Source organism: Nylanderia fulva, unplaced genomic scaffold, assembly GCF_048542155.1.
Source record: "Nylanderia fulva isolate GAGA-0341 unplaced genomic scaffold, ASM4854215v1 Scaffold24, whole genome shotgun sequence".
NCBI classification, from domain to species: domain Eukaryota; kingdom Metazoa; phylum Arthropoda; class Insecta; order Hymenoptera; family Formicidae; genus Nylanderia; species Nylanderia fulva.
Window position 1 is genome coordinate 585,840 of NW_028190304.1, and position 15,278 is coordinate 601,117.

Sequence of the window (15,278 nt, forward strand, 5' to 3'; positions counted from 1 at the left end):
ATTACATTTGTAAGTAATATTTAATTATATTTTCTTAAAAATAAAAATTAAAAACAGTAAGGCTTATGACAAATTATAAATTCTCTCGTTACTGTTATATATTAAGTTATAATTTTTCTGTTTACTGGTATGCAGCATAACTTTCTCGCAGTCAAATTTTTATCACAGAACTATATATATACAAAGAGCTTATGAAAGATTTTTATTCAATAACTTTTGTCGGATTAAACAATTTAGAATAAGTGAAATTCAAATCAATCAACACAAACTAAATTGTTCGATGACTTGACAAAGATTTATTTTCTATTTTAAATAGACAGTTTGCTTATATTTATTCGAAGGCGCAAAATAAAAATTAATCGAGAAAATAAGCAGAAATGACGAAGGCGCATCCTTTAATCGACTTTCAACGTTGTATTTAATATACTGTAACGCATAAATATAAATTTGTTATAATAAACACAATTTAAAAAAACAATGAGAAACTGTATATTGATAAATAATTAATCAAATAAATATTTAAATAAACAATTAAAATTATTAAATTTATTTAATTTATAAAAAAAATTAATTTTTTTATGTAGTATTTTTTTATAATTTATCATACGTTAAATCTTGTTTTGCACGAAACTAATGATATAATTGCACGAACGCATATTAAGGTTGATAATAACGCAATGTTAAGTTAATTATAACTCGCATTGTTAAAATAACTATAAAAATGTAGAGTTTGCAGCAAACACACAACTATAAATTATACAAAAAATTACGATAAGTAAGACCATTTTTTTCTCTCTCGGAGTGTAGAGTTTCGACGTAGAGGAAAAAGTTATTATACGTAATTAAAAACTCGGGCACGTTCCGTTGCCTGATATTACTAAAAGTTCGCAACTCGACACGGCGATTTGAACTTTCGTGTACGATTGTGAAGCGATGAAAAGAGAGTTTGTACAACGTACAAGGAACAAGGCGTCGTTTAAAGTTCGAGGAACGGCGGCTTCTCGTTGCAACACGCTGCAACGTCGAAAGTCGATTAAAGGATGCGCCTTCGTCATTTCTCCCGCAATTTCGAAATCCGCGCGCGATGCAACCTGAGAGAGAATTCGCTCTATTCCTCAAGATGAATAAAGAGCTTCTTTGTTCACCTTTTTTTTTGCGACGCTAAAGGGTTCTCAGGCAAATCTTCGTTCTTTGTTAATTCAGGTCTGCGGTAAATCAAATTCAGATGTATGACATCATTCGAAGCTAATTTATAGCTCTACTTTCTTTCTCTCTTTTTCTCTCTAAGTTATCGTTTCTACTAATTAGCAGAAAATTAATATTGAATGTAAAATACTGAGATTTTTTTCTTAGCGTTACACTGGACATTCCTATTTCTAAAAAATATTTATAGCGAAAATTGAACAGAAAAAATAAATATAGAACTATTTAAAACTCAAACTATAAATAGATTTCGGAAATTATTATTAAATTATTAATAGTACATTCTAATAGATACATTAATATGCGGAATATTATAATTATACAATAGTAAATGATAAGGAAAATAAAAAATTATAAAATATTATTGACAGTGACAAAAAATATTTAAAAAATATTCGAAAATGCTTCAATGCCTACATCGCGCTACTAAAATAAAATATGTTAATTCATTTAAATGTTTTCTTTCCAGTTTGATATTAAAGTGTTTCCCGCATTATTTTTTCTCAAAATATATTAATACCGAATTTCCTGATTCTCGTTTAGTTTAAAAACACAAATTGCGTATGGCGATATTAAAATTGATATATATATATATATATATATTATTTTTTCCGGTACTTCCGCATTATTTAATCAGACTTTGCCTTGTTTGTTTTTTATTGTTTTTTCATAATATTCGGACTTATTCGCAGAAACACGATTAATTTCGATCGCACGCGCGCTAATAATGAAGAAAATAAGGTGATACTTTGCTTCTAGCTCTCGACATTAAATCGTACATACGACAGGATCAACACGGATATAAACAATAGCGGGCCATGCCATACGTGACATAGTTCCACGCTTGTTTTTACGACATAAAGCGCGTTGTCACTTGTACACATACAGTCACCTTGTTATTCTCGCGACGAGTCTCGAGACGGTAACAACACAAATTCGCGCGTCTCATCGTGTTATCGCATATCATTTCTCGGCGTATCACGTACAATAATTCAAAAAAGATCGACCCCAATCGCGAATTATTTGCATTTTAAATGTACATGTAGGGTTAATATTATTGCGACAATATTCGGTCAAAGTTTCGCGACATTTTCGTGTGGTATCTTCGTATTATTTAATCGCGATATTATAAAATAAAGTGCGTAATGAACATTGAGAGAGTGCTGTGCAAAATGCCCAGCAATTATTATACACTGATAATGAATGCACGGGTGAATGTTTTCGCGAGTGAATACCATAGGATTGTTTTGAGCGAACCTCCAGAGAAGAATTATAACTTGAGAAAAAATTTCAAAAACAATCGAAAATCGAAGATGATAAAGTAAGCAGTTTATAATTTTTATTTATTATTTGTATGAAATTATAGTCTTTGTTTAGCTGGGTCTTATTTTGAGAAAAATATTTAAAATATTTCATAGAATATTTGTAATTAATTATTGCATATAATAATACAATAATAAAGTTTTACGCGGAAGAGTAGAAATAATAGAAATTGCACCAAAAAATTTTTAAGCAAATAAATATATTTTTTAAATTTTTTTTCAAAGAGGTTGTTGACCTTATTTAAGCAAATTAGAAAATTTTATAAGTAAATATAGATTGCATTGAGAATATTATTTTATATATTTTCTAAGTTTAAATAATTTTCATTAAATATTGAACATTATTTGTTAATTAAATCATATTATTTTTTTAAGTAAAATATCTTGATGTAAAAAATTATTTTTCAAATAAAAAGCACATTTTAGTAAATATTATAAAATTAAATTTAAAAAGTATTTTTGGTTAAAATTCTCATACACTCTTTGGTGTGCAGACATTCATTAATAAGTAATATATATAAAATATACTTATTATATGCATATACTATATTTATAATTTACTGTCCATTTCTATAAACTTTTTATCGCCGGAAAATTCCTGGCTTAGCGTTTAACTTGAAATTACCTGCAAAAAATATAAAATAAAGAGAACGAATAAAACTAAAAAAAAGAAAAAAAGATAAAAATTAAATGTTCAACTCGCTAATTTTTCGTCTGAAATTACTCTGGCGGATAGTTCTTCTAGAAGAGTCTTGCGTCAAGTTATCGACAATTTCTTTTCACTTCCCTAGCTTCGGCGCTTGCGCGAACTTGGTGGTTTCGCCTTGTCCGCCTCGGTTCACGAATTTCTCAAAATATCCGCTCCGAGTTCACCTCGCGCATATATACATACATATCCGCTCCGCTTTGGTCCGCTCGCGAGCGCGCAAGCGCATTCGTGATTTCACGGCGATGGACGTGCTAACGAGCTTTAAGGTATTCACCGACACGTGCTCGGCAGTTTGCTCATTAAATTAGGTAACACAACGAATACGCGCCCGCCTCACACGCTCGTGTACACATATATGCATGGGTTCCCTCTTCGCGGGTTTCTTTCTCTCGCTCCCATCCTCCTACCTCATCGAACCCACATAGTGGGGTGCTGAGGATGTGTGTACATACAAGCCAAGGCGCACAGTGGGGTCGGGTATGCCAGACAAGGTCACGGCTACCACAAGTGCTAGTTTCTCTCTCTCTCTCTCTCTCTTCGTACATGTTCCTTCCTCTATCCTTTTCACCGGATTTTTCTCTCTTCCTTCTTTCTTTCTCTTCCTCGCGGCAGCCATCTTGGGGAATGTGTAGCGTCATCGAACGCATCTGGAATAACAATAAATTATCCGCGCCTCTCACTCCCTTATATCGCTCGTCCTCTACAATCTGCATGCCCGGCTCGATGGTATGGCATTACATTATTACATCGCTGCAAGGAGAGTTTTTTCAGCGCGAACGACTCCTGCTCCGCCACTTTGCTTCTCCATTTCGCCATTTTTGCACCTCGTCTCTTCTTTTTCTCCTTCAGGATAAGGATGAGCATCCCGCGATATGGCTCAATCTCTCTCTTCTTCCTTTCCTTCGCCGATCGCGAGTTACGGTACGGCCGATAATGCAATTTGATCGAGAATCTTTTCAAGAATTTTCCATTCGAGTTTTCATCAATATTTAACACAATTGAGATTATGTTACTAAATTATTTAGTAAAGGAACAAATAAAATTGCTTCAAGGATTAAATAATTAAATAGAAGGGATGATTTTTTGAATTTTAGTCATAATTTTAAATTTAAGAAAATTAAATTTCTCTACCATAAAAGGTTGATAAACTTAAAAATACATAAACTTGAAACTGAATTAAAACAGAAATTCTAAAATTAATTCAAATAATTGAAATAATTACAATGACGAAAATTTAAAAATTATTAATTTATTGTTCTGAAAATGATAATAAAAAAAATTAACATACTTATCCAAAAAATATTGAATAATCCTTATCTATGATAAATGTCACATGTTTTATTTTAATTTAAGAAAATTAAATTTCTCTATCATAAAAGGTTGATAAACTTAAAAATACATAAACTTGAAACTGAATTAAAACAGAAATTCTAAAATTAATTCAAATAATTGAAATAATTACAATGACGAAAATTTAAAAATTATTAATTTATTGTTCTGAAAATGATAATAAAAAAAATTAACATACTTATCCAAAAAATATTGAATAATCCTTATCTATGATAAATGTCACATGTTTTATTTTAATTTAAGAAAATTAAATTTCTCTATCATAAAAGGTTGATAAACTTAAAAATACATAAACTTGAAACTGAATTAAAACAGAAATTCTAAAATTAATCCAAATAATTGAAATAACTACAATGATGAAAATTTAAAAATTATTAATTCATTGTTCTGAGAATGCTAATAAAAAAATTAACATACTTATCCAAAAAATATTGAATAATCCTTATCTATGATAAATGTCACATGTTTTATTTTAATTTAAGAAAATTAAATTTCTCTACCATAAAAGGTTGATAAACTTAAAAATACATAAACTTGAAACTGAATTAAAACAGAAATTCTAAAATTAATCCAAATAATTGAAATAACTACAATGATGAAAATTTAAAAATTATTAATTCATTGTTTTGAGAATGATAATAAAAAAATTAACATATTTATCCAAAAAATATTGAATAATCCTTATCTATGATAAATGTCACATGTTTTATTTTAATTTAAGAAAATTAAATTTCTCTACCATAAAAGGTTGATAAACTTAAAAATACATAAACTTGAAACTGAATTAAAACAGAAATTCTAAAATTAATCCAAATAATTGAAATAACTACAATGATAAAAATTCAAAAATTATTAATTCATTGTTCTGAGAATGATAATAAAAAAAATTAACATACTTATCCAAAAAATATTGAATAATCCTTATCTATGATAAATGTCACATGTTTTATTTTAATTTAAGAAAATTAAAATTCTCTACCATAAAAGGTTGATAAACTTAAAAATACATAAACTTGAAACTGAATTAAAACAGAAATTCTAAAATTAATCCAAATAATTGAAATAACTACAATGATGAAAATTTAAAAATTATTAATTCATTGTTCTGAGAATAATAATAAAAAAATTAACATACTTATCCAAAAAATATTGAATAATCCTTATCTATGATAAATGTCACATGTTTTATTTTAATTTAAGAAAATTAAATTTCTCTACCATAAAAGGTTGATAAACTTAAAAATACATAAACTTGAAACTGAATTAAAACAGAAATTCTAAAATTAATCCAAATAATTGAAATAACTACAATGATGAAAATTCAAAAATTATTAATTCATTGTTCTGAGAATACTAATAAAAAAAATTAACATACTTATCCAAAAAATATTGAATAATCCTTATCTATGATAAATGTCACATGTTTTATTTTAATTTAAGAAAATTAAATTTCTCTACCATAAAAGGTTGATAAACTTAAAAATACATAAACTTGAAACTGAATTAAAACAGAAATTCTAAAATTAATCCAAATAATTGAAATAATTACAATGATGAAAATTTAAAAATTATTAATTCATTGTTCTGAGAATGCTAATAAAAAAATTAACATACTTGTCCAAAAAATATTGAATAATCCTTATCTATGATAAATGTCACATGTTTTATTTTAAATAAAAATTAATAAACAATAAAAAGAATATTATAATTGGCTCTAAATATCAACACATAACTATATCTTATTGTTTGTTTGCGCCTGAGAAATGGCGGTATTTAATTAATAAGGTCGAGAGAAAGTATTGGTCCGAAAAGAGTCTGAATAGCTTAGTGGTAAGTAGTCGCCCAAGCGAAAGACTCGGGTTCGACTCCCGATTCAGCAACTTCGGACCGATATTTTTCTCGCCTGATTGCTTTACAAGATAATTATATAGCGAAAAAAATTTATTTTTGCAACAACGACACAAAAGCACACTACAAAATCCTTTGGCACACTTGTAAAATTGGTCGGTTCATTAAAATATCTTTTTATCTAAATTTTAATTAATTTAAATTCTTTAAATTAATTAGCTCCTTTTTAATCACGTTTTAAAAATAATAATTAATTATTATAATTGTTTCAATTGGCTGATTTTAAAACAGACATAAGATAAATATACTTAACAATAACCAATAAGACAAATAAACTTGTGCTATTAAAAAAAACGTATGATATGGTTGCAATGCAGCCTATAATATCTCATGTTTATAATCCACCGTAAAAGGCGACGATGTAGAGCTTTGCTCCACAAGACATCCCACAAAGATAAAAGATATCATATCTTCCTGGAAATCTGACTTGCGAGTTTAGTATTTCGTCGTACTCTCCCTCTCTTTCTCTCTCTTAGACGCAGAATGAATGCATTTCCGCCGTTCTTTATCAACGAAGGCGAAGAAAGATACGCATCGTGATATCACGGCGAAAAATAAATTTTCAAAGAGGGACATTCTCCTGCGAAGAGATCAAGTTTGCGAGAAAGACACTTCGGAGTTGGCGACAAGAATCTTTTGTTTCAACCATTGTATTATCGAGCATCTCGAAGTGCGAGTCCTCGATTACTTTCAAAAGTGGCCAAGTAAATTAATTGAAGATAAAATACGAATTTAAATAACATTATATTATTTTATTAATTAAAGTTTATTTTTAATAAAAAAATTGATTAAATCAACATGAGCAACTGAAGGTAGGTATTCCTTAAACCACATTTCGTCAAGTTTGACATAAATATTTTGTTTAAATATTCGGTGACTCTGTATTTTTATCGACATTATCGAAAGTATAGAGTTTAACGAATATGTAGCACAGTTAATATTTAATATCTTAAGATTCTTGATAAACAAATTATTGCATAATTCTTCTTTGGTGTCATGAAAGGAATACCATTGTATTATCGAGCATCTCGAAGTGCGAGTCCTCGATTACTTTTCAAAAGTGGCCAAGTAAATTAATTGAAGATAAAAAACGAATTTAAATAACATTATATTATTTTATTAATTAAAATTTATTTTTAATTAAAAAATTGATTAAATCAACATGAGCAATTGAAGGTAGGTATTCCTTTCGCGAAGGAGGCGCTCATAAACAAACTGTTGTATATTGCATTAAACTTATATAAAATGATGTTATAATTTATTATTATGTTTAATTATAAAAACAAATTGAAGATTTTACATTATCGGAAAAGTTTACTGTCAGAACACAATATAACCACAAAACAACCAATATAACCAATATAACCACATTTCGTCAAGTTTAACATAAATATTTTGTTTAAATATTCGGTGACTCTGTATTTTTATCGGCATTATCGAAAGTATAGAGTTTAACGAATATGTAGCACAGTTAATATTTAATATCTTAAGATTCTTGATAAACAAATTATTCCATAATTCTTCTTTGGTGTCATGAAAGAAATACCTTAAAACATTTTTCGATTCATCGAATGACGCTTTCATTTGACTATATTTTTTTTTTTTATTTATCTAATAAAAATATATATTTATTATACTTTTTTAACTGATATAATAGATGAGAGAAAAATCGCAAGAGATAATAATACCTGATTTATCGTTGATGAAAGCGATCCCTGTTCTCTCAATTGTTGCAACAATCGTCAAAATCCCGTGGAACCTTATTTTCCGGACGGGCGAGAAACAATTTAGCATAAACTTGATTGTACACGTTTCTCGCACATCTCGATCTCGATTCCTTTCTCGGAGTATCCCAGAAGTGCTCGCTTTACCGGCAAAGGACGACGATGGCGACGACGGAGAGCCTTAATCCGGGAGGGCAAAGACGGAAAACAATGGTGATTGTCTCGAAACGTTTACAGCCTAATTATGTGAACACGGGACCCCGAGAGCTCGGTGGAGTAACAATGCTATAACTCGTAACAATGTACGATTGTTCATTGTCTGCCCGTGCCTCGTCCGCTGCTTTTCTTCGCGTGCACGCGCAGGTTCGTAACCCTTAACCGTGCTGGATCCTTAGCCCTTCTCTCTACTCGAGAAATTAGGCTGCTACGAGATCGGGAAATATTTCACGATCGGAAGGAAGGAAGCGTCTCGTTCGCGAAATTCGCATTCCCTGCTTCAGCGATTCTGTCTTAGTATATATTTTTTTTAAAGATATAAATACAGACAAAATAATTAATATTTTAGTAAATATATAATATATGTATAATAAAAATAATAAGAATTAATAGTTAAAATTTAATTAAAACAATATTATAATTATTAATAATTTTAAAATATTATATCATTTCCCTCCCAATTTTTCTAAAGCACGTGCGTACTTTTTCTTTGTGTAAAGATTTCACACACACTTTTCTGTCTTTAATATCTTTCATAGGATCAGAAAATATTTTCAACTCCAAAAAACTATTATTTAGGAAGAACATTTTGTCCTTTAAAATACACTGGCATAAAATTTCCAATAAATTATATATAGGAATTATATTCGACTTTGGGTTAAATATTAAATTAAAAATTGTTAATAATTATAATAAATTGATAACATGATATACTATTTTAATTATTAATAATTATAATATTGTTTTAATTAAATGTTAATTATTAATTATTATTATTTTTATTATATATTATATATTTACTAAAATATTAATTATTTTGTCGTCTATCGTCTGTATTTATATTTATAAAAAAAATTTTTTTTTGTTAAAATGCAAATTACATTATTGGCGCTTACTTAGATAATGACGAAATAATTAATAGAGAAGAAAAATGTTCTTATCAACAACGACGACGACAGTTCTAAGGTGTATCAAGCGCGTTATGCGTTTATCTCTCGGCTGGCGCCTTTCGCTTTATTACAGTGTAATGCGCATCGCCGACGGTTCAATGACCCGATTTCTGTGTGTGATCTTGCATGGCCTTGGAAGACAGGCCGGATGTTGCGAGACTGACAAAGAGGTTTGGTACTACAACGAGAGAGAGAGAGAAAGAGAGAGTCGAGACAAGCCAACGAACAGCCCAGGAAAAGTTCGAGGCTGCCATCGACTTCTTCGTGCAACACCTGAAAGAAGGGAGGCCGGTTCTATAGTGCTTTGAATGGAATTTCGACGTGGCCCTTCTCAATACTGACAAAGAGATTCATCGTAATCCTCCCTTCTTTTGTCGTCTTTATATTTTTAAGATAAATGGGCTGGTTAATATTTTTTGAATAAATTCTGTTACTTTTTTAATATATATATATAAATAATTTTATATTATATATATATATGTTATATTATATACATATATATATATATATATATATATATATATATATCAATTTTGTAGCTTATTTTGCACGATAATATTTATTATTGCACAACGTTTTTATCATAATTAATTATGATAAAAGTGCTGAATTTTCCTCATAAATTTAAAAATTCCCCTTAAAAAAATTCTCACACAGATGTTTTGTAAGGTAGCTCCATATACATATAATTTAAATTTCTATAAATATTATCAACACTATTAATATTTCTGGGGGCCAAAATCGGTACATTTTTAACACCTTCTTTTACTGACCTTTTCTCTGTCTGCTGTCTGACATCATATCTGAAAAAGAAAATTGTTTTTTGTTAAAATGTAAATTACATTGGCGCTTACGTAGATAATAACGAAATAATTAATAATAAAAGGCTTTTGTATAATTGTTGGACGTGAAAGTGTACAAACATTTATCATTTAACGCGATCCCGCTTATCGTACAGTTAATTATTTTAATGCTTAATGTATACCGGAATAATACATACTCTTTTCTACGATAGGTTTATTCCAGACTTCACGCTAGAATGCGTCGAGCCATTAGCGCGCCAACAGCTCTAGTTAAATTGCATAAGATAATTGTAACTCTTCCTCTATCAACGTTCAGTAACACTCGGAGCAAGCAGCTAACCGCCATTACGCACGCACGCATATTCAAACTGCACTTTTTTATCAAATAATTTAGAATTTTTATTTTAATATTCTTCATCCTAATTTATTCTTCAATTTTATTTTAAGGATAACTTAACTCATTTATTTTATTTATATTAATTATTAATATATATATATATATATATATATATATATATATATATTAGTATAATATTTACACAATTTTTCACGTTTAAATTTAAACTCATTACCACATAGAAAAGTTCTCTATCGTTTTGCAATTTTCGCAATAATTAATGAGAAATTAACTAAGGAAGATCACATAATATTTACTGCACTACTCGCGAGTAAGAAAGAATCTTTTCACTTTCTCTCGTAATTTCAATTTTGATTTTTTTCAGTATTCGTATTTCGATATTTTTTGTGTTTCATGTAAATCTCTAGCATTCTTTCATAACTTACCTAAAATTAAGTTTTATTTGTGCATTAGTGCAGAGCTGTCCACGTTTGGCACTTTTCCATACTCTTTCTTTAACTTCAACTGAATTTAAGATCGCGATTTTTTAATTATTATTTTTATTATTAATTATATTATATTAATATATTTTTATTATAATAATTAAAATATTGTCATTTTAAAATACTAAACATATTTATAAAGCCACAATCTCCACTTGATTCCTCTCGACCAATAGAGCCAAACGCGATGTTATTGCGACAATTATGAAGGAAAGAACATATTTAGTTAAAGTTTAACTGTATATGTTCTGAGTAAAAGTCTTAAACGAAATAGAGCCAAACAAAATCTGTTCAACTGAATCTCAGAGTTGTACAATATATAGGGTTTCTTCTCCACGATTCTTTGTCGACTGCTATGGTCGCTTCACTATCGGCCGCCATATTTTTATGTCCTTCTCCCCTCTCTTAAAGTTCTGCCTTTCCTTTCAGTACAAAAAATTTCTAAAATAGTTACTTTTTTAATATATATATATATATATATATATATATATAAATAATTTTATATTATATATATATATATATATGTTATATTATATATATATATATATATATATATATAATTCCTAAAATAATTTCTAAAATAGTTATTACCCATACAGCACAGATTATTGCAATTATATTGCAGCAACGTTGCAATGTTGCAAGTTGCAATGCAACATTATAAAGACATTGCAGAGATATAAGTGCACAAAATTCCAGCACACTTGTAGCAACATGACATTAATATTTCGGAAATATTGCATGTAATCCAAATTCTATAATTTATATATTGTAATATATATAAATTAACTACAACATATTTTCATTAATGATTTATTTACATTTATATACCTGTATATGCAACATTAGTTTATGGTTGCAATAACAATGCATTATTGCAAACTCATAACATATTGCAATATTGTTGTAATATTTTGTTGCAATCTTCCAAAAAGCGGACATTTTAACATTGCTGCAATTCAACAGCAATGATGTAGCAATATTTTGCAGTGAATTTGCAATATTGCAATATTGCGGTGAAAGATTGTTGTAAAGTTCTTGCAATCTATCGGTGCTGTATGGGTAGAATTTCACTTATTAGAATTTTTCTATTTCGCGGAAAAATACATCTGCCTTTATGTGGCTTCTATAACTTCGTGTTTCTGCTGAATATAAACGTACAGATTCTTCTCCAAGGCCATCATCTCTGTCCAGTCTTCGAAAAAGTAGTGGACCGTCGCGCGCATGCGCGTACGCAAGCGCGCGAAAAAATGCACGCATGTGGGGAGAGAGGAAAAGAGAGAGAGAAGAGAGAGAGAGAGAAGGTGCGAGACGCGCTCTCGCCTTTCGTTTTTCTTTCGACGAGAGAGGAGACCTTGAGGAAATCTTCCCCACCGTCGCGTCGCGTCGCGTCGGTTCTCGATTTCGCCATCGGGGGCTCGACCGAGTCGTTTGCGATCGCACATTCACAACGTGGTTGAAGGCAAGGGATCGAAATGCCGAGCGCTCTCCTCCACTAACGCTGATCTAGACCTTGACGATGAACAAAGCGAAGAACACAAGGGAGAGTCTGCCGACTTGCAACGGTCAGGAGCGACCGCACGCACACGCGTGCAGGACGCACATTCTTTCGAGACAAAAGAGACGGAACCAATGGAATTTTTAGCCCGTTTACCATGCTTCTAAAAGATTTTGTGAATAAATCTATGGAGTGAATGGAGATTTGCTCGAAAACGATTTAATGTTGAACGTATCTAGTATGATGAAGGTAATAGAAATGAGCAAGGGGTATCATATTTAAGAATTAATGCCCAGAGTTATCATGAATGCTTGAATTCTAGGAAAGGATTTCTCTTTTGTATAGCTAATAAAGAGTTAAATGAAAATATTTGGCAATAAAACCGACCCAGTCCTTATATAGCGCAACAAGATTGCAGCAGCATTGCGGCAACATGTCATTGCAATATTACAACATTGCATAAACATTGTGAAATGTTGCAGCAATCTTGCTGCAAGGTTGCAGCAATGATAAAATGTCCGCTTTCAGTAATATTGTTCTATAACATTGCAGCAATAATGCAATAAAATAAATATATAATATTACTATTGGATTATTGGAAATGTGTTAAATACACGATCGGACTGAATGTTCTGTACCTAATATTTTTTGCGTGAATTCTATTTTCATAATATTTCTGAAATGTTACTGCAACGTTGTTTAAACTATATTGCAAATTCATGCCTATATAATATTTCTGCAATATTGCTATACAATGTGCAATATTGCAGCAACATTGCAATATTGCACATTGTATAGCAATATTGCAGAAATATTATATAGGCATGAATTTGCAATATAGTTTAAACAACGTTGCAGCAACATTTCAGAAATATTATGAAAATAAAATTCATTGTGCAATATTGCAATGTTGCTGCAATATTGCTGCAAACTTGTGAGCTGTATGGGTCAGCATTAATATTACATGAATTTCGAAATTAATTTGAATTTAATTCTTTTTAAACTTTCTTTTATTTATTCTTCATCTGGACTCGTCTATGACAAGAGATCGTCCGAGAATAAGGGACGGTAGGAAATTACATTTAAATATATTCGTGTAATTTCTATAATCTCGAATCCCTCTTTTCTGCATTCGGAGGACGATTGGGGCTGGTGTTTTTCGGAGCAGAATTAAATTGTTCGCCTTTGAGCGCATCTCTCGTGCGGAATAAAGTCGTATTGCGCTTCTCCAACTAATCCCGAGACGGGTATATGCGTTACTCGGCGCGTGCACACGCAGACGTCGTGAAATATCTTCTTCTAGCGAGTGTCGTTTATCTTCATACAACGCCTGTCGTTTATCTGCAACGCGAGCCCATCAACGCTGCGCATGCTATACGGTATATGTGCACCTTGTACACTACTTTATAACGAGGGAGAGAGGGAGAGAGAGAAAGAGAGACTGGAGATATTATCTCTAAATCACATGGTTATCTCACCCCCTGAAGTTTTGACTGGGACTCGGCGCGTCCTTGTTTACATAAATCAGCACGTGTAATTTTAACGAAGCTATTAAATTCTTGCCTGCCCCTTCTTCCTTTCTCTCCGACCATTATACTAGACTCAACAGAGCTTAAGTTTCGTCTCACTGATGCTATTTATATAGATCGTGTAACAAATATGTCTGCACTCAAGAGCGAGAAGAATGAAGAATCTTCTTATCTCCAAAACAGCTATTTTTCTTCTTGGTATTCTTCAGTTACCTCGAGCTGCATGTAAATAACATCTAAAAATACAGGTTTCTTTAATTCTTCTCATTTTTACTTTTCTCTTCAATTTTTTTTTTTTTTTTTTTTTCAATTTATATTTTTTCGAGATTCTCTTTCTTCAATTCCACGGGTATGTAAAGATAAATAATGGATGAACTACATATGTACGTGACGTAAAGTGATGCTTTACGACCGATACAGTCGCAATAAAGTAAATGTGTTGCAACGATTGCCATTTGTCATCTCTGTCTGACGTTTAAGAACGGAAGACGAGCGTGTAAATGAGACTTGTCTGACCCTTAATCCTTAAAACGCGCCTCCCAAGACGGAGACAGATGCTCTCGTAATTCGAGGAACTGCGGAAGCGATAATAAAACGGAGCACGTTTTTCTCTCATGGACCATTGAAAAGGTCCACACATGTATAACAGATACATGTGTAACAGAATAGAATGAAGATATTATTAAGATCACATTTTTCTATTCCAGTATTTTAGTATTTGTGTATAAAGGTTTATTTGTTTATAATAAATTATGTAGAAAATAAAAATTTTTTTTCAATTTGACAAAGATTTTTAACGCAGGTTATTCTTCTTCTATATTAATCCAAACTTACATAACGACAGCTTATAAAATTATTATTTTTTAATATTAATGCATTATTAATAATATGAAAATAAAATAAAACAAAAGAATTATAAATAATCTCATAAAAATATAAAAATTCCAATATGTAAAAAAAATAATAAATAAATTCAGGTGGGCTAATAAAAGCCAAGGCACAACAAAATTATCCATAAAAATCTGTTTTAATTATTTTAAACGTTTCGGTTCTTTCTTCGAACCATCTCAGCATAATTCTTAATTCTTAATTCCCTGCAATTTCTTTCTATAAATAAAGCTATAAATAAATTTTGGAAGACGATAATAATTCATATACCGCTGCCACGTGTTAAAAAATGAGATGCGAGGTGCAGGCGCAAGATTCTCATGCTTGACCTCGTACGA

General features: G+C 30.3%; 1 protein-coding gene across 13 annotated transcripts in view; it reads left to right on the forward strand.

Annotated features, from left to right (window-relative positions):
• LOC114934251 (protein gustavus-like) overlaps nt 1–15,278 on the forward strand; it is a 284,303-nt gene that overhangs the window by 237,412 nt on the left and 31,613 nt on the right. Inside the window, exon 1 of one of the 13 annotated variants that reach the window (XM_085483223.1) lies at nt 2,115–2,524. The exons of the other annotated variants lie outside the window; for them this stretch is intronic. Within the exon in view, the coding sequence (XP_085339349.1) occupies nt 2,349–2,524 (176 nt within the window). The 5' untranslated portion in view covers nt 2,115–2,348. Of the gene's footprint in view, nt 1–2,114; nt 2,525–15,278 lie in introns of those variants that run through there. 13 annotated transcript variants of the gene reach the window in all.